Source organism: Cervus elaphus, chromosome X, assembly GCF_910594005.1.
Source record: "Cervus elaphus chromosome X, mCerEla1.1, whole genome shotgun sequence".
In the NCBI taxonomy this organism is placed as follows: domain Eukaryota; kingdom Metazoa; phylum Chordata; class Mammalia; order Artiodactyla; family Cervidae; genus Cervus; species Cervus elaphus.
This window is the reverse complement of record NC_057848.1, coordinates 172502211-172526169: the sequence shown is the minus strand read 5'-3', so window position 1 is coordinate 172526169 and position 23959 is coordinate 172502211. Positions and strand designations below refer to the sequence as shown.

Here is a 23959-nt window from a genome sequence, read left to right as displayed (position 1 = left end):
TAATATCATAAGCACTGCATGCTTGATTTGCAGTTTTTCATGGCATGTTCATGGCACATTATGGGAAACTGGAGGGTCATGATGAGACACTTTCTTGTCTTGTCATGACAAGAAAGAGCCAAGGCAAAGAAGTGCTTTTCTTTGGGAAGTGATTCTACTAAAACACCTGGGAGTCGAGCTCATTTTAAATGTTCAAAACATATTTTGTGCGCAGTTGTGACACAAAATTGCCATTGGGTATGTTTTGTGGTGCTGGGTTAAAAAAATTCCCGCACCCCCACCCCCCCATGAAATAGTCAGCTGACGCCCAGGACATGCTGTGCTAAGCCGCTTCAGTTGTGTCCAGCTCTTTGCGACCCTGTGGACCATAGCCTGCTAAGCTCTTCTGTCCGTGGGATTCTCCATTCAACTACTTTGCCAACAAAGTCAGTTACCTTGCCAACAGAGGCCCATCTAGTCAAAGCTATGGTTTTTCCAGAAGTCATGTATGGATGTGAGAGTTGGACCATAAAGAAAGCTGAGCGCCGAAGGATTGATGCTTTTGAACTGTGCCGTTGGAGAAGATGCTTGAGAGTCCCTTGGACTGCAGGGAAATCCAACCAGTCCATCCTGAAGGAAATCAGTCCTGAATATTCATCGGAAGGACTGATGCTGAATCTGAAGCTCCAGTCCTTTGGCCACCTGATGCAAATAACTGACTCATTGGAAAAGACCCTGATGCTGGGAAAGATTGAGGGCAGGAGGAGAAGGCGATGACAGAGGATGAGATGGTTGGATGGCATCACCCACTCAGTGGACATGAGTTTGAACAAGCTCCGGGAGCCGGTGATGGACAGGGAAGCCTGGTGTGCTGTAGTCCACGGGAGTGCAGAGAATCGGAACTGAATTGAGAGTTCCTGGGAAGCTTGAATTCCACAGATGGCTGATAAGACGCTCCCCGGGATTGTCCAAGGAGACAGACCAGTGATGAGAGTATGTGCAAGTCTGGATACATTTCAGTGGAGGTTTTTTATTTATTTATTTATTTTTTCCCACAGGCTTCTCTGTTACCAAAGATGCGCTCTCCAATTGCTTCGCAATTGGAGCCTCTTCCTGGATGACTCAGGTCTCTCTTGGGAGACAAGGGAAATCGGGAGGGTGACCAGAGAGGTGACAATCAGTGATTGTCCTGGCTCTCCCCTGGATGGCTTTCTAGTCATAACTGATAAGTCACCGGTGTGATTCACAGCCTTTGAAATCCGATGCCGGACCTAAACGTTCCTTCCCCTTCCGTTCTGATCTCTGGTGGTTGCGATTTTCCCCGACCGTCAAAGCTCCATATCTGAGCTCTACTGCACACCCCTTTCCTGCAGTGGCCCTTGACGTCCATCAGTGAGTATGTCCCTCGACCTGCCTTCCCAGCTGCCGGAGCCCTTGCTGACGTTTGTGTTTCCTGCCCTGTCTTGGTTTGAGCGCGTGCGGCTGCTGATCTGTGATGTGTTCTGGTCGGGAGAGATGCTTTTTCCTGTCTACCTAGAGGATGAAGCTGCTAGACGCGTTTGCTCGTATGATATAGGGTCACCTCCCTGCTTCTGTGCCGGGCCTTCTGGGACCCCACCCCCACCCGGCCCCACCGCTGCCTCCAGGGTATCCTTCCGGCTTCAGAAACTCAAGGTCAAATTCCTCATCTTCCTCTTTCCAGCCTTATCTTCAAAGGCTCCCCTTGCCAGGGCACCATGCTCGCCCGCCAGGCTGACATTCTTCAGATGGCCCCGGCTCCTCACCCCCCTCCCGTGGAATGTCCACCCCCATGTCTGCTGGCCCTTTCAAGTTGCTGTCCGGGGCTGAAGGTCTTTCATCTCCAGCCCCGAGCCCTGCCCCTCTCACCCCCACTGCCCTGACTCAGTTCCTTCCCGAGTGAGTCCTGGCTCCCACGAGAATCAGGGTCCCCCCCGCCCTTGGTGGGTGTCATCTTTGATCATCCATAACAACATCCGTTGGTTGAAATATGAAAGCTTGCTTCCAAAAAGACTTCCATGGACTGTTTTTTTTGTTGTTTTTTTTTTTCCCCTTCCCTCCCTCTTGCTGTTTCCAGAATAAACGTTTCCGTCAGGACAGCAAGGCAGTCTGCTCATTTTTGAACACTTCGAAGCCCTAAAAACTCAACAGGAGTTTGGCAAACAGAATTCCAGTGAATAATCCAAACCGGAATATTCGGCCTGGCGAGTGTGCCTGGGGCTTTCCTTCTGACCTGGGTACATGGACAGGCATCGTGGGTGGGTGTGGATTCCTTTGTCCTTGCCTGCCTGCCCTTTTGTAAAGGGAGTTTTGGTTTTTTTTTTTCCCCCTGAGCAAAGGAAGGACACTGAGAACTTTGTCCGGTGGTTGTAGAGCAGGACTGCCCCGTTTGTGGCTTCTGCAGATGGTGCCCTCTGCGACTGGCAGTGCCCAGAGCTCTCTTGACTGTTAAACAGAGGATGGCGATAAAATGAGCATGCGTGTATGCAATGCACGATGCGTTCGAGGCATGACTCATCACGGGTAACGCATGATAAGACTATACACAGCTGACGGGCAGAGCCGTATTCCTGGAACCCTAGGGCCAGGTTCCGGTCTGCACTTCCCCAGGTTCAAGCCTAATGAAGTCTTCCTCACGGGGGAAGCTTGATGGGGTCTTCAAAGCTGCCTCGTTTGCAACTCTCTTCGCCGTGAGCGTGAAAAATGTCGGACAAACGCTTTGTCTTGGGGAGGAAGCTGAGGCGGGCAGAGATTCCCGGCTACTCTGTCTCCCAAACCTGGAGCCGTTTTTTTTTGCTGGGAGTGTAGGTGGAGTGTGGTTTGGGTGAGGCAGACAGGCTGCCTTGGAATTCGGTCTTTGCGGCTGGAGCTGGGAAGTCTTTGCAGATGAAGGGAAGCAACACGATGTGATTTGGGCTTCGGAGTGAAGCCAGACCTTTGTTCAAAAAATTTTTTATTTATTTGGCCGAACTAGATCTTCGTTGAAGGTCTTCCGTCTTCATTGCAGGGTTCAGAATCTTTAGTTGTGGCACGTGGGATCTAGTTCCCTGACAAGGGATAGAACCCTGGGCACCCTGCATTTGGGAGCTCAGAGTCTTCAGCCACTGGATCTCCAGGCAAGTCCCTTAGCCAGACGTTAATGACAGTGCTTTGAGAGAGTCTCGCGTGCAAGTGTTTGCGGGGATGAGACGGAAAAGCTCACCAGGTCATGGCCGAGTCGTTCCAGGTGATGAGTTGCCTGTAGGAAGGGCTACCTTCAGAATCTGTCCTAAGACCCTGCAGGTTCCTCCATCATCATGGTTTCGCCTAAAGGCTTTCTTGTGATGCTCAGATTCACCAGCTCTGCGCGTGTCCGCTTGTTGTCTCTGGGGACACCCACCTCTTCTTTCTCCTCTGTCTCCTGCTCCTTCATCCTCTTCTGCCAGGCAGCCCAAGGGTTCTGTCCTCCGCTGTTCATGGGTCTGTTTTCTGTGTGGGCAGACTCTATCCCCGCCTCTCCAGTCTTTTAAGCTCCTTCCCCTGCTGTTCACTCCATCTTTTTCCCCAGGGACTCTCACGTCCCGCCCACCCCAGCTAACTGCCCACCAACCCTCCGATTGGACACAGCCCTTGGGCACCCCCAGCTGGGGCATGTCAAAACCTAAACTCTCCACCACGTATCCTTCACCTTGGCTGTTTCTGGCTGAGTGTGTAATCTTGGCCGGGTGGAAGCTTATTAACGTTGGGATCTGTCATTACGTTGGGATTAAAAATTGTCTAGACTTGGAGACTGGTTGTTAGCCGAACGAATTGCTTCATAGTTCTGTTCGGAGTGGTCATTTTGTTTGTGGTGTCAACTTGCAATAATTGGCTCTGTTACCCTAAGGAGGGGTTGAGCTGTCCACGGGTCCAAGTACCATGGGGTTTCATCCTTGAGCCTGTCAGTGGCTTTATTTCCAGCTCTGTAACTTCCAGAGGAGGAACGTTTCCTTGCTTTAGTGCCTGGTGAGGTTTGGAACTGATTTTCAGATCAGTCCTGGCATATAGTGGGAGCACAGCGAACTTCCAAAACTGTACCCTCGTATGCACATAAACAGTCATCTTTTTCACTAGTTTCCCTAGCAGTTTGTAAAAATAATGGCTTTTTGGTGTAGAATAGGGGTTGGCAGCTTTTTTTTTTTTTTTTTTTTTAATAACAAGCCAAGTAGTAAATATTTTTGGCTCTATGGGCCCCAAACTATTCCATTCTCTCCTGTAGCAGTGTATAAACAAATGGGTGTAGTTGTATTCCAGTAAAATTTTATTTACCCCAAACAAAAAAAAAAAGACAGCTGGCTGGATTTTTTGCAGCAGGGGAGGGGAGGGCACGCCACCTACCATGTGGGATCTTCCCTGGCCAGGGATGGGACCCGGGCCTCCTGCATTGGGGGCACAGAGTCTTAACCGTTGCACCACCAGGGAAGTCCTAGCTGGCTGGATTTGATTCATGAGTCATAGGGCTTCCCTGGTAGCTTAGCTGGTAAAGAATCTGCCTGCAGTGCAGGAGACCCTGGTTCGATTCCTGGGTTGGGAAGATCCGCTGGAGAAGGGAAAGGCTACCCACTCCAGTATTCTTGGGATTCCCCTGTGGCTCAGACTGTAAAGAATCTGCCTGCAGTGCAGGAGACCTGGGTTCGATCCCTGGGTTGGGAAGATCCCCTGGAGGGGGGCATGGCAACCCACTCCAGGATTCGGCCTGGAGAATCCCAGGGACAGGGGAGCCTGGCGGGCTGCAGTCCATGGGTAGCAAAGGGCCGGAGACGCCTGAGAGAGTGAGCAGAGCACACAGCTTGCAGGCCACTGGTAGAGAAGGCTGGTTGATTGATGGCTTACTCAACGCTCAGTTGGATTATTACTATATAAGAAAAGCTGGGTTAAGGATTTATAGATTGAAAAGTCTGAGGATAAAAGCTGTAAAATCCTTTTAAGGAGTCGGTCAGTCCCCTTGTATACATACTGTGTGTAACTCTGAGTAGGGAGTGTTTTACATACATGGGTTCGATCCCATGCTCAGGAACAGCTGAGATCTGTGGTCTTGCCACAGCTGAGACCCCGTGCCACAATGAAGACGGAAGATGGCACGTGTTGCAACTAAGACCCAGCACAGCAAAATAGATAAATAAATACATTTTTTTAAAAAAAGAAAAGCAGTCTAGCAGATCCTCAAAATGTTTATGCTAGTTACCATATGACCACAACATTCTACTCCTACTTGTACACCCAAGGGAAATGAGGACGCATATTTGCACACAAACATGTGTAAACAAGTGTTCGTGGGGCGCTGACAGCCAAATGTATGGATGTGAGAGTTGGACTCTAAAGAAAGCTGAGCTCCGAAGAATTGATGCTTTTGAACTGTGGTGTTGGAGAAGACTCTTGAGAGTCCCTTGGACTGCAAGGAGATCCAACCAGTCCATCCTAAAGGAGACAGTCCTGAATATTCATTAGATGGACTGATACTAAAGCAGAAACTCCAATACTTTGGTCACCTGATGCGAAGAGCTGACTCACTAGAAAAGACCCTGATGCTGGGAAAGAATGAAGGCGGGAGCAGAAGGGGACGACAGAGGATGAGATGGTTGGATGGCATCACCGACTCAAAGGACATGAGTTTGAGTAAACTCCGGGAGTTGGTGATGGACAGGGAGGCCTTGCGTGCTGCAGTCCATGGGGTCGCAAAGAGTCGGACAAGACTGTGCTACTGAACTGAACTGACTGAATAACCAAGTAGTAGAAACAAAGTAAATATATCCATCCCTGATGAACAGATAAATTGAATGTGGTCGATCGATACGATGGAGTATCACTCAGCCATAGAAAGGAACGGAGTTCCGACACAGGGTGCAACACGGATGCACCTGGAAAAAACATCACGAGTGAAAAGAAGCCAGACGCAAAAGGCCACCTGTTGTATGGCTCTGTGTATATCAAGTGTCCACAGTATGGCTCTGTGTATATCAAGTGTCCACAGTAGGTACATCCAAGACACTTCCATGGTTTCTGGAGCCCGGGAGGACCGGAGAGTGACTGCTGACAGGCACAAGCTTTCTTCTGGGCTTAGGAAGCCTGTTCTCAACTGGGTGGGTGGTGATGGTTGGATGACTCTGAGTACAACTAACAGTTCATTCATTCGTGTGTATGTGGGTGGATTGGCGTGTATTTGACTTACAGCTAAATAAAGCTGTTACAGAAATAAATAAAGAAAACATTGAAAGAAAGCTGTTACAGAAAAAGTCCTAGGTGCAGGACTTTTTTTAAAAAATTTATTTTTTTGGCTCTGGTGGGTCTTTGTTGGTGCACGTGGGCTTTCTCCAGTTGTGGCGAGCAAGGGCCCCTGTCCATGTGCAGCACGGGGGCTTTTCATTGCAATGGCTTCTCTTGTTGTGGCGCATGGGCTCTAGGGTACATGGGCTCAGTAATTGTGGCCCCCCCGGGCTCTGAAGCGCAGGCTCAGCAGTTGTCGTGCACAAGTTTCCTTGCACTGTGGCACGTGGACTCTTCCCTGACCAGGGATCTAACCCGTGTCTCCTGCATTGGCAGGTGGATTCTTAACCGCGGGACCCCCAGGGAAGCTCTAGGTGCAGGGTTGATGGGTGAGACATAACTCATCAGTAATTTTAAAACACCCATTTTTCTTTTCTTTTTTTTTTCTTTTTTTGCGGAAGGAGATCCAGAAAGTAAAGGGGCCCATCTGGATCCCCTGTCTCTGGTGTGTTTTTGAGTGTTCATGTACTCTGCTGCCCCCTCCGTAAACGGCAGGTCTTGCAGATGCACACCGGATGAGGGGTACAGACCAGGCGAGGGGTGCATCCCTGGTCTCTCACCGAGAACCAGGGCCCAAGCTGGATCCCTTCATTCCTGGGTCGTCCTGAAACCAGTCCGAGAACTGGTGGATGGCACAGAGCTGTCACCGACACATCCTCCTGTCCTCCTGAGGACTGGTTTGCTCATTTCGGGGGGGGCAGCTCACGGACCCTCTTTCTGCATTGCAGGTCGAAGAAGGGAGCAAAGCCGCGGCCGTGGACAAACTGCTGGCCGGAGATGAGATTGTGGGCATCAATGACGTCGGCCTGTCTGGATTTAGGCAGGAGGCCATCTGCCTGGTGAAGGGGTCGCATAAGACCCTGAAGCTGGTGGTGAAAAGGTAAGACCTGGGCGTCAGGCCTTGTTTACGGACAGAGATGAGCGGGCCAGCAAAGCATGCAGTCTTTTGGCTGCCCTGTGCCAACTCTGGCAGTCCCAATGTGGACATGTGTGTGTGTGTGTGTGTGTGTGTGTGTGCATACATGTGTGAGCATGTACACTTAGGAAGTACACGAGTGATTCATCTCTTGGCCAAGGATGAATCCAACATCACAAATCTAAAAGATTTCCTTTTTTTCTTTTTTTTTTTTTACTTAGTTTTATGTTGGAGTACAGTTAACTTAGCTAAAGCTCCGATACTTTGGCTACCTGATGCAAACGGCTGACTCTTTGGAAAAGACGGCAAATTGAATCAGTTATACATATATATATCTACTCTTTTTTAGATTCTTTTCCTGTGCTTGTCACAGAGTATTGAGTAGAGTTCCTGGTAACGGTCAGTTCTTACAAGATTCCTTCTTTTCATTACTGCTGAGTGTTAATTTTTGATTTATGAAGTGGTTTTGATTCCTTAAATCTTATCCCTGGCAGTAGCTGATGCTCTGAATGAAGCAAAGTGTCATGGCCCGTTTTTAACACAAGGTGGCAGGCTACCGGATTTTCGGGTCTCATGCTAATGTGGAGTGATATCCGCGGACATCCAGGTGTTTCTAGCACTGTGCTGAGCTCTGGGGCGGGCAAGCATCCTTGCTTAGAAAGCAAATTGTGAATGGGAGTTGGGATCATTTGCGGGGGTCAGAGAGCGGAATTGGGGACCTGATGCTTTTACATGCTGGAACTAGATCAGTACAACTGGGCGGCACGGAGGTGTTGGTGATTGTTTTGGGCCACGCTTGCCGGCTTCCGCTGGTGGCTCAGCTGGTAAAGAATCTGCCTTCAGTGCAGCAGACCACGGTTCGATTCCTGGGTTGGGAAGATCCCCTGGAGAAGGGATAGGCTACCCGCTCCAGTATTGGTGGGCTTCCCTTGTGGCTCAGCTGGTAAAGAATCCACCTGCAATGTGGGAGACCTGGGTTTGATCCCTGGGTTGGGAAGATCCCCTGGAGAAGGGAATGGCTACCCACTCCAGTATTCTTGCCTGGAGTATTCCGGAATTCTTGCAAGATCTTAGTTCCCTGACCAGAGATCAAAGTCCGGGCCCCAGAGTGATGATGCCAGAGTCTTAACCACTGCATGGCCAGGAAGTTCCTGCGACTGCTTTTATATAGAGAAATAATCTTCGACTTGGTATTTCACAGTTGGCTCATTTACAGTACAGTGTTGACCTGCCCTTTTTTTTTTTTTTTTTTTTGCAGAATCAGTCCAATCTTTTCCAAGATTGAAAATTTTAAAAAGTAAATTGACCTCCCCATGCACTTCAGTTTTTAGTACAGACTTGAAGACATAGCCCAAAGGTTTTTTTTTTTTTTTTGAACCAGAATAGCATCCAAGGAGGAGGTTCAGAAAGGGAAGAAGGAAAAAGTTTTGTTGTTTGCCGCATTAACGGAGCAGCCTCATTGCTCTGTGGAGTAGGCGATTGTCCTCATGAATCAGAAAACTAGAGTCCCAGCGTGGCCGTTTCTGAGCCCTTAGGGGTGGAGGGGACATGAGAGATGCTGTCGTGGTGTATCGTTTCTTTGGGGTCACCTCATTGACCTCTGCACTTTTAAAGAGGAGAAGCTTTTGAGGTTCAGTGGTGTGTTCCCAGGAGTCAGCTGAAGGTTTGGTCCCCCAGGAGTGGTCAGTTGCAGTGACCCCAAAGGGTTCTATGCAGTGCCCCCAAAGTGTTTGCTCACTGCACAGTGGTCAAAACAACCACTCTTCAAGGGTGGCTGCTGGAATACCAGCTAGCTACAGTTTTCTCCAAGTGTGATTTTTTTTATTCTGCATTTATCAGTACTGAGAGTGACATGTGGACATGGGAAAACATTTCGGTTTTCTTGTTGTCGTTAAGTATTTATTTTTATTTATCTGGGTGTTCCCGGTCTTAGTTGTGGCACACCTGGGATCTAGTTCCCTGACTGGGGATGGAACCCCACGGCCCTGCGTGCAGAGCGCAGATTCTTAGCCACTGGACCATCAGAGAAGTCCGAATATTCACTTTGAAAAGGGAATTGCGTGGAATCCATCAACCTTTCTCCCACCCTCTCTCCATCCCCTCATTTTGCCTCTCTGGAGAGTGGCCGTCTCAGTACTACGCACTTAGATTTTCTTTTAGAAACAGGTAGGTGCTTGTGTGTGTACACGTGAGAGTGGGGTTTGTTACAGGTTGAGCGCCCTGAGGTCTGACTCATGACTTGTCCTAACCACCCCATGATGCTCCGAGGTCTGCGTGGCCCACTGTGTGCATTAACAGATCCTCTCTGCCTGGATGTTGATGGTGCTTCCGGAGTGTTCGTGTAGCAGTGTTGTGCTGTGACTCCTTTGTACCCACGTCCATCGTGGTCCATTCCTTGCCTGGGAGGTTTTGAGTCAGAAAGTATGTGCCTCCTGAAGTTTGTTTTTGCTGCCTTTGTGGATGGGACAGGTGACAGATGCTTTTATTGTTGGAAATAGGCATTTCTGTCCATGGGAGGGAGGTGGGACATCCTTCCATGTGTTCAGAAGCTTGTTCTGAATTCGAGGAACATATGTAAGGGTCTGAAGACAAGACGATCTGAGTTGTGTTCGGAGCACAAGCCGTGAGAACTGGTGGTGGGAGGAGAGAGAGGAGGCCTGGGGGCCTGCTTGCTGGTGGGGACAAGCGGGTATGTAACACTCGTGGGAACACGTTCAGATTTGGACTGGGAAGGGTGGAGGGGAGCCCCCCAGTGTAGATGCTCACTTTTGCATTCTGCATACCCGGGATCCCTTTAAGTGATGGGTGTGCAGAATGATTATCTAGTTTGGAAGGGCTTAGTAATCTAAGTAACGTGGAGAAAGAAATGGCAACCCACTCCAGTATTCTGGCCTGGAGAATCCCACGGACAGAGGAGCCTAGTGGGCTGTACAGTCCATGGGGTCGCAGAGGCTCAGAGACAACTGAGCTTAGGAATCTAAGTAACATGTATAACACGTTATAAAACCAAAACAAGTGGTTGGTTCAGATGCTTTTAAAAAAAAAACCACACACACACTTTGAATAACAAGCTTAGATATTTTGAAACATTTTAAGTCATTTTATATTAAAATTTTAACACTGTGTGTAGGTATTATTTGGGCTTCCCAGGTGGCTCAGTGGTGAAGAATCCGCCTGCCCATGCGGCAGACACAGGTTCAATCCCTGGGTTGGGAAGATCCCCCGGAGGAGGAAATGGCAACCCACTCCAGTGTTCTTGCCTGGACGATCTCATGGACACACGGGCCTGGTGGGCTGCAGTCCATGGGGTCGCAGAGAGTCAGACACGACTGAGTGACAGAACATGCACACAGAGAAGTGTTATTTTGCCTATTAGAAAACTCTGAAATGGTTTTTGCTTAGAAATATGAATAAAAGCTTATAAACTGGTAAATTTTACAAACCAGGGAATTAGTTAATATTAAGATCTGTTACCGTCACCTGGCACATGGTGAATTCCTGCTTTAAATCCTGATGATTTATATAGTAAGGACTTTTAAGACTCCATACTGTTGTATTTTTTTAATTAAAACAATTATTTGTTTGTTTGGCTGTGCCAGTTGTTAGTTTCAGCATGTGGGATCTAGTCCCTTGACCAGGGATTGAACCTGGGCCCCCTGCATTGGGAGCGTGGAGTCTTAGCCACTAGGATTCCTTCAGTTCAGTTCAGTTCAGTCACTCAGTCGACTCTTTGCGACCCCATGAACCGCAGTAAGCCAGGCCTCCCTGTCCATCACCAACTCCCGGAGTTCACCCAAACCCATGTCCATCGAATCGGCGATGCCATCCAACCACCTCATCCCCTGTTGTCCCCTTCTCCTCCTGCCCCCAATCTTTCCCAGGATCGGGGTCTTTTCAAATGAGTCAGTTCTTTGCATCAGGTGGCCAAAGGATTGCAGTTTCAGCTTCAACATCAGTCCTTCCAATGAACACTCAGGACTGGTTTCCTTTAGGATGGACTGGTTGGATCTCCTTGTAGTCCAAGGGACTCTCAAGAGTCTTCTCCAACACCACAATTTTTTCAAAAGCATCAATTCTTTGGAGCTCAGCTTTCTTCACAGTCCAATTCTCACATCCATACATGACCACTGGAAAAACCATAGCCTTGACTAGTTGGACCTTTGTTAGCAAAGTAATGTCTCTGCTTTTTAATATGCTGTCTAGGGTGGTCATAACTTTCCTTCCAAGGAATAAACGTCTTTTAATTTCATGGCTGCAGTCACCATCTGCAGTGATTTTGGAGCCCAGAAAAATAAAGTCAGCCACTGTTTCCCCATCTATTTGCCATGAAGTGATGGGACCAGATGTCATGATCTTAGTTTTCTGAATGTTGAGCTTTAAGCCAACTTTTTCACTCTTCTCTTTCACTTTCATCAAGAGGCTCTTTAGTTCCTCTTCACTTTCTGCGATAAGGGTGGTGTCATCTGCATATCTGAGGTTATTGATATTTCTCCCCGCAATCTTGATTTCGGCTTGTGCTTCCTCCAGCCCAGCGTTTCTCATGATGTACTCTGCATATAAGTTAAATAAGCAGGGTGACAGTATACAGCCTTGACGTACTCCTTTTCCTATTTGGAACCAGTCTGTTGTTCCATGTCCAGTTCTAACTTGCTTCCTGACCTGCGTACAGGTTTCTCAAGAGGCAGATCAGGTGGTCTGGTATTCCCATTTCTTTCAGAGTTTTACACAGTTTCTTTGATCCACACAGTCAAAGGCTTTGGCATAGTCAGTAAAGCAGAAATAGATATTTTTCTGGAACTCTCTTTTTTGATGATCCAGCGGATGTTGGCAATTTGATCTCTACTTCCTCTGCCTTTTCTAAAAGCAGCTTGAACACTAGGAATACCCAGGAAGTCCTGTGAGTGCTTTTAAAATTGAGTTCTTCAGCATCGAAACATGTATATTATCTAGGGTGAAACAGATCACCAGCCCAGGTTGGATGCATGAGATAGGTGCTAGGGCCTGGTGCACTGGGAAGACCCAGAGGGTTCCGGTGGAGAGGGAGGTGGGAGGGGGGATCGGGATGGGGAATACATGTAAATCCATGGCTGATTCATGTCAATGTATGACAAAAACCACTGCAATATTGTAAAGTAATTAGCCTCCAACTAATAAAAATAAATGAAAAATAAATAAATAAAATTGAGTTCTTAAATCAATAACATGTATCCTTCTCTGCTTGGTCACTCAGTCACATCTGACTCTTTGCGACCCCATGGACTGTAGCTCGCCAGGCTCCTCTGTCCATGGGATTCTGTAGGTGAGCATACTGCAGTGGGTTGCCTTTCCTTTCTCCAGGGGATCTTCCCGACCCAGAGATTGAACCCGAGTGTCCTGCATCTCCTGCATTGGCAGGTGGATTCTTTACCACTGCACCACCTGGGAAGCCTATATCCTTCTCTGTCTAATCTCCCCATTCTTGTCCGTCTCCATCCCTAGGCAATCACTAATCTGACTATATGTCTCAGACACTGTATGTCTGAGAAGAGCAGTTTTCTAGTGTTTTATGCCTGGGGCTTCCCTGGTGCCTCAGTCACGTAGAGACCGCCTGCGGTGCAGGAGACCCAGATTCCATGTAGAACTCCACAATAGATCACATACTCTTTTTAAGTGATTAGTTTATAAAGGCACTCTGCAGTGAATTCATTGACTGAGCCGCCAACACACAATTAATCCAGTGTTGGAGGTTGACCAGATGGAGGAGGCGCTGCTTTAACCCTTAAGTACCTAACCACCCCAGGCACCTTAAGGAAAGGTGGCTTTTCTGATAAAGACTGAGAAGAGCTTAGGGTCCTGATGGTGAGAGCGGGCAGTGCAGCTTGAGTTGTTCTGGGAGGTTCTGCAGAAAGGCATGTATGCACCTCAAGGTGAAACAACGTCTTATGAACCACGTGGGCAGTTTTTCTGGTCGGTTGGTTTGGTCTTTTTGGTTTTTCGTTTTCTTTTGAGGGGAGGGGGCTATGCTAGGTCTTCATTGTTGCACAGGTTTGTCTCAATAGTTGCGGCGAGCCAGGGTTGGGGGCGGGGGAGTCAACTTTATTTTCAGTGCGTGGGCTTCTCATTGCTTTTGTTGTTTCCGAGCACGGGCTCAGTAGTGGTCACACATGGGCTTGGTTGCTCCGAGGCCTGGGGGATCTTCCCAGACCAGGGATCGAACCCGCGTCCCCTTCGTTGGCAGGTGGATTCTTCACCACTGGGCCACAAGGGCAATTCCAAAGTGGGAATTGTGGTTGACACATTCCCTCCCGCTGGTGACTCTGCTGGGTGTGTTTGTCTTTCTCATCCTTGCCGAGAGCAGAGCCCCGCTTCACAAAGTGGAGATGTCTGTTTTCTCGGGCCCCGCATATCTTGTCATCATGTAGAAGCCGGGGCCCAGAGAGCAGTGCCTTGGGGGACAAGAACCCCGATCACTGATCTGTCTGCAGCCAAGCTTCTTTCCCAGACGGATGAGAGCCGGCACTGCCTCCCTCCCAGGGTCGTGTGATCAGGGAACAAAGAATGGTCACAGGAGCCCCGCAGGTGCACATACATCCTCCTCCGAGACACCCAGGCTCATCCAGGCGTCTGCGTGGAGTCAGAGCACCTGGGGAGCAGGGGGAGCCGCTGGCCTGCCTCCTGGGCGCTTTGTTGTTCCCTCTTTCTTGGCCAAGGAACTGTTGCGCACAGGGAAGTTGAAGCGGATGTGGGAACGTCTCCTGGTCTGACTCCGGTACACCTGTCTTCCCCGCCCCGAGATCCTGATGGATAGGTGTGGGAGGGATGTGGGCACCGGTATTTCCCTGAGGGCCACTGGTATTTCCCTGAGGGCCGATGGCTGGTTTGCTGGGCAGCCACCACAGTCATGCCACTGGCTTAAGCAAATGCGCTTGGAAAAGGTTAAGACCCGAAACTGGGTCACTTGTGGCATTTTCCCGATTAACAGGGGCCGTCCTCGCTGTTGGAGACGCGCTGAGGAAGGGGGAGTTCTCGCCAGTGCTGGGTTCAGGCTGTGTCTGCTGGCTGCTGTCAAGCATGCACTAAAAACCTCTGCGTGCAGAGCACCCGAACCTCATCCACAGTCCTCGGCTCTGGGCAAATGACCGTGTGTTCAGCTCCCTTTTTGGAGTGCATGGAATTTCAATCACTGTACGGAAAATTTCTTCCAAGTATCATACCATAAACTACCGTGCCGCTTGGAATGGCTCTTCTGCTCTTTCTGCCACATTTGTCTGGTGAATATGAGTCTGTTTACAATGAGCCTTGCCTGCCACTTCATCATTCATCCGCCTGCTGCCTGCTGCCGTGAGCCGTTTTGCCAGGACCACAGTGTCCATAAGGCAGATTCTTTGTTCCTTTCTGCCGCTTTGCCGGACGCCTTAAAGCTTTCCATGACTCTGATTCCAAGCTAAGCTCACATTTCAGGAGCAGATTAACACCCAGGGATGCAAGCTTTTGCTGCAGGAGGCGGTGAGGGTTAGCCCGATGCTGTGGCACGGTGACCCATTTAAAGAAGGCAGGTGTCCACTCCAGTGACGGCACGCACGCCTGCTCGGAGCAGGTTTCCTGCCACATGCGTGGCTTTCTGCACGGCCCGGAGCTGCAGTGAGTTCTCACCGAGCCAGCGTCGTGTCCGGCCTCCCCTCTGCCGCTGTCTCCTTGGAGCTGTCCTGAGCTGGCGGCTCTGTGCGTGGCCCCAGCAGTAATGAGCGCAGATGCTCCTGAAGCTGCCAGAGGAGAGGGGTGGCTAGGACCAGGCAGGTTGTGTCTCCCTCTCCCCCTTCTCCCCTCCCCCTTCTCCCATTCCCCTCCCTTCTGCCCGTCCCCTCCCTTCTGCCCAGCCCCGCTCCCCTAGAGAACTCTTCCTGGGACAGAAACTCTGTGTGTTCAGGGGGATGTCTATCATACTGGAGATGCTTCCCTCCCCCTCCCCCCGTTCTCCCCTCCCCTCCCTTCTCCCCATCCTCCCCTCCCCCCTCCCCCCCATTCCTCTCTTCTCCCCCCCCTTCTTTCCCTCCCTCTTCCCCCGCCTCCTCTCCCCCTTCTCCCTCTTCCCTTCTCCCATTCCTCTCCCTTCTCCCCCTCCCCTCCCTTCTTTCCCTCCTCCCCCCCCCTCCCCCCACTCCCCCTCCACTCCCTTCTTGCCCTCCCCCTTCTCCCCATCCCTTTCCCTCTTCCCATCCCACTCCCCTCCTGGAGAGCTCTGGGGCAGAAACTGTGTTCAGGGGGATGTCTGTCTTACTGGAGATGCTCCCCCACCTTTCCCCTCCCCTCTCTCCCCTCCCCTCCCCCCTCTCCCCTCCCCTCCCCTCCCCTTCTCTCTCTCTCCCTCCCATCGCCCCCCTTCTCCCCTTCCCTCCCTTCTCCCCTCCCCTTCCCTCCTCCCCCCTCCTCCCCTCCCCCTCCCCCTCTACCCCATCTCCCCCTCCTTTCCCGCAGAGCTCTTCCTGGGGCAGAAACTCTGTGTGTTCCGGGTGTCTGTCTTACCTCGATGCTTCTGCAGAGTGGTCTGAAAGCCATCATTCACATTTCAGGGGGAAAGTTTCTGTTTTGAGCGTTTGGGTGCTTATGGCTGTTGGCCACTATGCTTGCTTTCTTATAAAACAGAGTAGACCCACCGGTTTGTATTGGGCAGATGTTGACTTGCTTGGGCTGTTTTCCGTCATTGTTTTTATTATGTAAATTCAGGAGGGGGGGTGGAAAACACCACATAGATCAGACTTGTTTTTATTAAATAAAATCAGGAGGTGGGGGGAAAAACTCACACGGAACAGAACTGCTTTATTTGGGGAAAGGCTGCTTCTTTTCAGATGTAGACTTAGTGTATGGCTTAAGCAAGTGAATCAGGTGAATTATGTGAGATGTTGCCTATTCTGAGCCAAGAAGAGAGTGGTAAACAGTTGAGATTTGTTTTTCGTTGAAAGGCATGCAAGTGATGTTGATGAAATGTGGTGTGGAAAAGGTGGTTTCTAATATATTAAGGCATGCAGAGAATGTTGCACGTATTTTTGTTTGTACACTCTTAAGAGTCACCAACTCTGTTGCTTATATTTAGTTATGTTAATTTATATTTACTTATGTTAATGGTTGCTTGTTGCTGGTGCTGGGTTGGGCTTCGCTGGTGGCTCAGTGGGTAAAGAACCAGCCTGCCAATGCAGGAGATGTGGGTTCCATCCCTGGGTCGGAAAGATCCCCTGGAGATGGAAATGCAGTCCACTGCAGTATTCTTGCCTGGAGAATTCCCATGGACAGAGAAGCCTGGCGGGCTACAGACCCTGGGGTCGCAAAAGGTGAGACAGTCACCCCCCACTGCCCCCTTTCAAAAGTTAACAGAAAGACAGCCCAGTCATTTGGGTCTGTCCCCCTTCTGCCTGTGTTCATTGTGTGACATGTCTATTGTGGTCTTTCCTGCAAATACATCCGGGGAACACGAGTGGCTGAGACAAGTATGCGCTTGTCCTGGCTAGGGGACAGATAAGGGGTGCCCCAGCTTCATGGGGGTGGAACCCTGAAGCTTTGATCCCATGCGGATGCGGCATTTGCCTAAAATGCTGCTTTGATGTCTGGTGTCAGTTTCAGCCTGTTGGGTCACTTGGGAATTTTTATCTTCACTTCTTTGTCCTACTGTATAAAGGCAGGAAATACTGGCCTCTTAATCGCCTTTCATCGAGAATGATGTCACTGTCCACAGCTCCATGTTGTCAGATCACTGCTTGCAGAGGGGTGGGGGGTAGGGGGAAACACTCCGCCACTCAACAGACGGCTGTGACGCATGTTTTTTATTCATTCACGTACATTGTTGGAAGCGCTCCAGCCAGGCAGCCAATGTCATCCCCTTGGTTCCTGCCCTCGGGGGGCGGGGGGGTGCTGGCAGCTGAGCAGGTGATGGGCGGAGACTGGGAAAGCTCAGGCTGGAAGCCGACCCCTGTGTCCGCTCTGAAGGCTGAGCTAGGTTGGAGACACAGACGTGGACCTGTGTCAGCGATGCCAGGGCCTCCTAATGAGGCTGGCACAGGGGATGCTTGGCAGGGTGGGGGTTAACCCGGGACTAGAGCTGGGCGTCTCAGACCCCAGCTCGCTTCTGAATGGCCAGGAGGCCTTGTGCCAGCGTGGGCAGCCCACCCAGGGAGCCCACGACAGGCCCTCCCTGGCCGCTGGGAGCAGCTGAGGGTTGCGAAGCGAGGGCCTGATCTGCCAAGCTGAGTTGCAGGGACCTTGGAGTGGTGGGAGGCAGAGACAGCTCTGGAGGCAGAGAGGCATGGCCTGGGCAGGAAGGCAGCTGCAGCTCAGGGCGAGGCTTCATTCAGCGTCCGTTGTTGTTCAGTCGTTTGGTCGTGTCCGACTCTTGGCCACCCCAGGGACTGCAGCACGCCAGGCCTCCCTGTCCGTCACCAACTCCCGGAGTTTGCGCAAACTCACGTCCAACGAGTCGCTGATGCCATCCAAGCATCTCCTCCTCTGTCGCCCCCTTCTTCTCCTGCCTTCAATCTTTCCCAGCATCAGGGTCTTTTCCAATGAGTCAGGCCTTCGCATCAGATGGCCAAACGATTGGAGTTTCAGCTTCAGCATCAGTCCTTCCAGTGAATATTCAGGACTGATTTCCTTTAGGATGGATCTCCTTGCAGTCCCAGGGACTCTCAAGAGTCTTCTCCTAGTGTCTGTAGGGTGTACGGTGGTGCTTTTGGATGTGTTGGTTTCAAAACACTTAATAAAAAAAGGTGTTTGCAGATTTGGCTCTCCTCCCGCCCAGGCACACTGTCAGCATCATGCCACCAGGGAAGCCGTTTGTTGTCTTATCGGCCTTCTAATTTTTAAGTGTGCCACGTTTTCTACAATAGGCGTATTTTTTCTTTAAGATTGTCTGAGCCGCAGTAGCCACTGGAGTACAAAGGATGTCTCTCCTGTTCGCTCGGGTGACCTGTCACACTCTTAGTTTCCCGGTGGGCATGGCTTGGACTCAGCCCCAGTGCGTTTCCGGAGCTGCTGGAGTTCAGAGTTGCCCACACGGGGGCGGGCGTCAGCACCCCCTGCCCTAGCCAGATCGTGGGTCTTTTCTCCCGAGCCTCCCTGCCCACACGGATTCGTGCATCTCTGGGCTGAGCTATGCCAGCCTCCTCCCTCCCGGAAAGGGGCGTCCTTGCAGGTCTCCCGCAGCCAAGCTGGCTTGTGTCCGACTGTGGCCCGTGTTGAGGGGATGTGTTCCTACCATAGCACCCGGGTCCACTCCTGTTTGATGTCTTCTGGGGGCTCTGCATCCCCGACAGCTCAAGGGCACTTTAGCTTCGGTGTGGGTCTTCCCCAGCTATACACATGAGGTGGTTAACCCCGAGCAGGTATCCCTTGCCCCCTCACATTGGGGCGTCTTGTTTTGACACAGCCTGTGGCCCGTGCCTGGTGACTCAGACGGCAAAAGCATCTGCCTACAATGCAGGGAGACCGAGGTTCGATCCCCGGGATCGGGAAGATTCCCCTGGAGAAGGGAAATGGCAAACCCATGTCAGTGCTCTTGCCTGGAGAAAATCCCATGGACGGAGGAGCGTGGTAGGCTTACAGTCCACGGGATCGCAAAGACTGAGTGGCTTCTCTGGCTCACTGGTGACCTGTGCGCCCCTCACGGCCCCACGCTGGCAGGCTCCCGGTGGTTGAAAGCCACTCAAATGTTTATCTTGTGTAGGAAGAAACACAAGTCTTCTACGGAGATGAGCATCTTGTATCTGCCCCTCCTGTGTCTCTTCCACCTGGGGACTCTAGGTGGCACCAGTGCAGTGTTTGGTCCCCTGCGTTTCGCTGCCTAATCTGGTCCCAATAACTGTGATGCTGGAGATCAGCTCTCAGCCAATGAATGGCCCTCCTCTCTCTCATCCAGACAACCCCAGGGGCCACCTCCCCGGTCGTCCAGTGGTTGAAGATCTGCCTTGCAATGCAGGAGACGCCGGTTCGAGCCCTGGTCGGGGAACCGGCATCCCATGTGCTGTGCAGCGAGAAAGCCCGCACGCCACAACTAGACGGCCCGTGTTCCCCACGGGATGCAGTGAAGATCCTGGTGTGCCACAACCAAGACCCGATAAATAAATGTAAAAAAATAAATAAATTCTTTTTTTTTTTTTTTTTAAAGAAAAAATTAAAAAACCCTGCCGTTTTAGCCACCAGAGGGGCTGACAAACCATCTGAAAAGAGAAAGTCGTTCGGTTGTGTCCGACTCTTTGCAACCCCATGGACTATACAGTCCATGGAAAATTCTGCAGGCCAGAATACTGGAGTGGGTAGCCTTTCCCTGCTCCAGGGTATCTTCCCAACCTGGGGATGGAACCCAGGTCTCCTGCATTGCAGGCGGATTCTTTACCAGCTGAGCTATCGGGGAGCCTCCCTTGATTCCCAAATATGTTTACTATGCTCTAGGGAAGTCTGAAGATCTGACAAGAGCACACACATTTTAGGAAAATTTCACTGTCCCCAAGTAGCCCCAGTTCCTTACTTAAAGCTTGTGGGTACCACCCTTTCCACTGTGCTTTCATTCGTTTTTAAAAGCCATAATTAGTACTGTGACCGTTGGCTGTGTCTTCTCAAAGTAGAAACATGTATCTGTGTCTAGACCTTGTTGTTTAGTCACTCGCTCGGGTTTGACGCTTTGTGACCCCATGCACTGTAGACCACCAGGCTCCTCTCTCCCTGGCATTTGGAGGCAAGAATCCTGGAGTGGGTTGCCATTTCCTCCTCCAGGGGATCTTCCCGACCCGGGGATCAAACCCAGGTCTCCTGCATTGCAGGAGGATTCCATACCAACTGAACCACCTGGGAAACCAGTGTGTAGACATACTTGGATGTATTGTGCTGCACAGATCCTGGCGTTTTTTTTAGTTTTTTTTGTTTGTTTGTTTTGTTTTTTACAAATTAAAAATTGTGGCAGCGCTCTCAAGCCGTTTGTGCCGTTAGATAGTCTGTGAGTGACATTTTTTCCAACAGTATTTGCTCACTTTGTCTCCTGTGTCTCACATTTTGCTAATTCTCAGTCTTTCAGACTTTTTCACCATCACATTTTTTACGGTCTCTGTGGTCAGTGATCTTTGATTTTACTCGTATTCCTACTAGGACTCTGAAGGCTCAGAGGCTGGTTAGCATTCTTTTAATTTAAAATAAGATCTGTACGTTGTTTTCGTAGACATGCTATTGCACACTTGGTAGACCCCAGTGTAGTGTAAACACAACTTTTATATGCACTGGGAAAGCATTCATGTGGCTAGCTTTATTACGATATTTGCTTCATTGTGAGGGTCTGGAGCCCAACTTAGAATCTCTCTAATATAGGTCTGCCTATATTATCTTTTAAAATAGGATGAGAAACATTTACTCCTCTCAGGGTGCAGGTCTGCCCCAGGAAAACCAGCTCCTTTCCCACTCTTTCCAGTTACAGAGTTGCGATAATTTACCACACGGTGTAAGGCCTATTCTTTTCCGAGCCTCTCTTTCCTTTGCTTGCAGTCTGTCTAGCTTTCTCCCTTGGTTAATTACCTGTGAAGGAAGATGAAAGACGTTCTGGATATTATAGCACAGAAAAAGCCGTCTGAAAATGAAATTCACGTGGCCAGAAGCTTCCTTACGAGGATCTTGAGAAACTCTATGAGGTACAGTCTTGGTTTTACAATCACTTTACTCCCGAGGTGTGATGGATTCATCCGTTTTATGCTTCTGTTCGTGGGCAGTTATCGTCAAGTCAACACCTTCTGCATTTTTGCCACCCATGGATATTTTTTTTTTCTCCTCGTTAATTATCTGAGTCATCAGAAGGTTTGTGTTGTAAATAACTTTCTGAGTTTTCGTTACTGTTTGTTATTGCATAAGAGTCTTTATTGTTCTTGCCTGTTGGAAAGAATGTTTGACATCCGTCAGGTACTTAGAGGCTCAGTGTCCCCTTTAGCTCTGATCTGAAGTTGCCCGTGGCGAGGCTAGGTCAGTCCTAAATTGCAGGAGGAGGAGAGGCAAGTGTGCACCGTCTCCTCATGCAGCAGCTTGCCCTGGAGGCTCTGTGACGTTCATACGGCGGCTGCACGGATTTCCAACACCTGGGCAGGTGTGGTCAAACCCTAATAAGCCGTCATGGATGGTGGTGACCGTGGCGGGGGCAGGGAAGTCGCCTGTGACATTCAGAAGCTCTGGCAGGAATGGACTGGAGGCCGCTGGTCTAGGGCATGGTGATGCCCACAGTGGGGACCCTTAGATGACTTCAGACACTCTGACAGGCTCAGGGCAATATGTGTCCACTGACCCCCGTTAGGGCTTCCCTGGTGGCTCAGACGGCAAAGAATCTGCCTACAATGCAAGATACCCGGGTTCAATCCCTGGGTCGGGAAGATCCCCTGGAGAAGGAAATGGCAACCCACTCCAGTATTCTTGCCAGGAGCATTCTATGGACAGAGGAGCCTGGCAGGCTACAGACCACGGGTTTGCAAAGATTCAGATACGACCAAGTGACTAACACAGAGACACACACACACACTCCCCACTGACTACAGGACAGTCATGTTCACTTAAGTGAGTGGATAAATAAATGCACCCAATCCTGTGACACCCAGCTCGAGCTTTGTGCAGCTCACGACTTCTCCTCAAGGAGGCCAGGGGTGTCTGCAAAGTTGCACTGACACGGGCAAGACAAAAGATGCTGCTGTGGTGTTTGGTGGGGAGACGGGAAAGGGAAGGCAAGATGTATGTATCTACTTACCTCGAAGAAATTTGGAGGACTTCCCTGGCAGTCCAGTGGTTACGACCCAGATTCCAGGGCAAGGGCTGTGGGTTTGATCGCTGGTCAGGAAGCCAGGATTCCACTATGCCAAAAAAAAAAGTTTGAAAACATGTTTAAAAAGAAACAATCATTTTGGCATCCTGAGGGCCAGTTTGCACCTGGGAGCCAGTGATTGTCTCTCTGCGCTCAGGTCAGTTCTCCAGTAACGAACCTGTCCCAGGAGTGCTGGTGCCCAGATGTTAACGGGAAGTGCCCGACCACGATGCCGTGAATCACACGAATGATTTCTGCCTCTCATTCCTTTCTTGGCATGAAGTGGTCCTTGGTGTGACGTCCCTGAGTCGTGTGCATCCTTTTTTTTTTCCCTCCAGGAGGAATGAGCTGAGCTGGAGGCCACACTCCTGGCATGCCACCAAGTTCTCCGACAGCCACTCTGAGGCAGCTGCACCTCTGTTCCCCTGCCCCTCTCGGCCGAGCCGGTACCACGCCAGGTAGGCACACCTTCTGCCTTCTTCCCCCTCTCCTCCAGGGGTTGGGGAGCTGCTTTCTCTTTCTGCCACACTGCTGACAGCCCTGCCCTGTCGTCACCACGCGTTTCTTTCTTTTCCTTCGTGTTGCAGTGCAGCTCATTTACCGTAGTCTTCATTTCAGCTATGCAGCCTCATGAGTCCCAATTTTTCGAGATGCTACTCCCATCTAACGGGCTTCCCATGTAGCTCAGCTGGGGAGAGGATCCGCCTTGCAATGCAGGAGACCCCGGTTCAATTCCTGGGTCCGGAAGATCCCCTGGGGAAGGGACAGGCTACCCACTCCAGTGTTCTTCGAATACAGGAGACCCCGGTTCGATTTCCTGGGTCGGGAAGATCCCTTGGAGGAAGGATAGGCTACCCACTCCAGTGTTCTTGGAATGCAGGAGACCCCAGTTCAATTCCTGGGTCCAGAAGATCCCCTGGGCAAGGGACAGGCTACCCACTCCAGGTTCTTGGAATACAGGAGACCCCAGTTCAATTTCCTGGGTCGGGAAGATCCCTTGGAGGAAGGATAGGCTACCCACTCCAGTGTTCTTGGAATGCAGGAGACCCCGGTTCGATTCCTGGGTCGGGAAATTCCCCTGGAGAAGAGATAGGCTACCCACTTCAGTGTTCTTGGGCTTCCGTGGTAGCTCAGCTGGTAAAGAATATGCCTGCAAGGTGGGAGACTTGGATTCGATCCCTGGGTTGGGAAGATTCCCCTGGAGAAGGGAAAGGCTGCCCACTCCAGTATTCTGGCCTGGAGAATCCCCATGGACAGAGGACCCTGGCGGGCTACCATCCATGGGGTCACAGAGAGTCAGACACGACTGAGCAGCTAAGCACAGCACACACATACTCCATTGAGAGTTATTGTAAAATATTGGCTGTGTTCCCTGTGCCATACAGTATATCCTTGTAGTGTATTTATTTTATCGTTTGTACTTTACTATCCTACCTCTATCCTGTCCCTCCCTCCTTCCCTCCACCAACTGGTAATCACTAGTTCATTCTGTATGTCTGTGAGTCTGCATCTCTTTGTTGTTGTTTATTCCGCATATAAGTGACATTACGCAGTATTTGTTTTTCTCCACTTTAGTTCATCAGACATAATGCCCTCCAAGCCTGTCCATGTTGATACGGATGGCAAAATTTCATTCTTTTTTTATGGCCGAGTAGTATTCCATTGTGTGTGTGTGTGTGTGTGTGTGTGTGTGTGTGTGATATATACCACGTCGTCTTTAATCTATTCAGCTGTTGATGGACTTTTAGGTTACTTCCGTATCTTGAGCACTGTAAATAATGCTGCTATGGACACTGGGGTGCATGTTATCTTTTTGAATTAGTGTTCTCATTTTTTTTGGGGGGGGGAGGGTGTATACCAAGGGGTGAAATTGCTGTGTCCTATGGTAGTTCTCTTTTTAGCTTTCTAGGAACTTGCATGCTGCTTTCCAATGGTGAACAAGGGTTCCCTTTTGTCCGTATCCTCACCAGCTTTTGTTA

The 23959-nt window shown here is 50.2% G+C and overlaps 1 protein-coding gene across 6 annotated transcripts in view; it reads left to right on the top strand.

Annotated features, from left to right (window-relative positions):
• The window catches only part of SHROOM2 (shroom family member 2), a 138548-nt gene that overhangs the window by 57992 nt on the left and 56597 nt on the right, over positions 1 to 23959 (top strand). For 4 of the 6 annotated variants that reach the window (XM_043895119.1, XM_043895118.1, XM_043895116.1 and 1 more), the window contains exons 2-3: positions 7008 to 7159; positions 22319 to 22438. Coding sequence is in view for 4 of the 6 variants with exons in the window: in XM_043895118.1 (XP_043751053.1) it covers positions 7008 to 7159; positions 22319 to 22438 (272 nt within the window). In the remaining 2 variants the exon portion in view is untranslated. Of the gene's footprint in view, positions 1 to 7007; positions 7160 to 20569; positions 20833 to 22318; positions 22439 to 23959 lie in introns of those variants that run through there. The other 2 variants (XM_043895117.1, XM_043895120.1) reach the window with 2 other exon arrangements.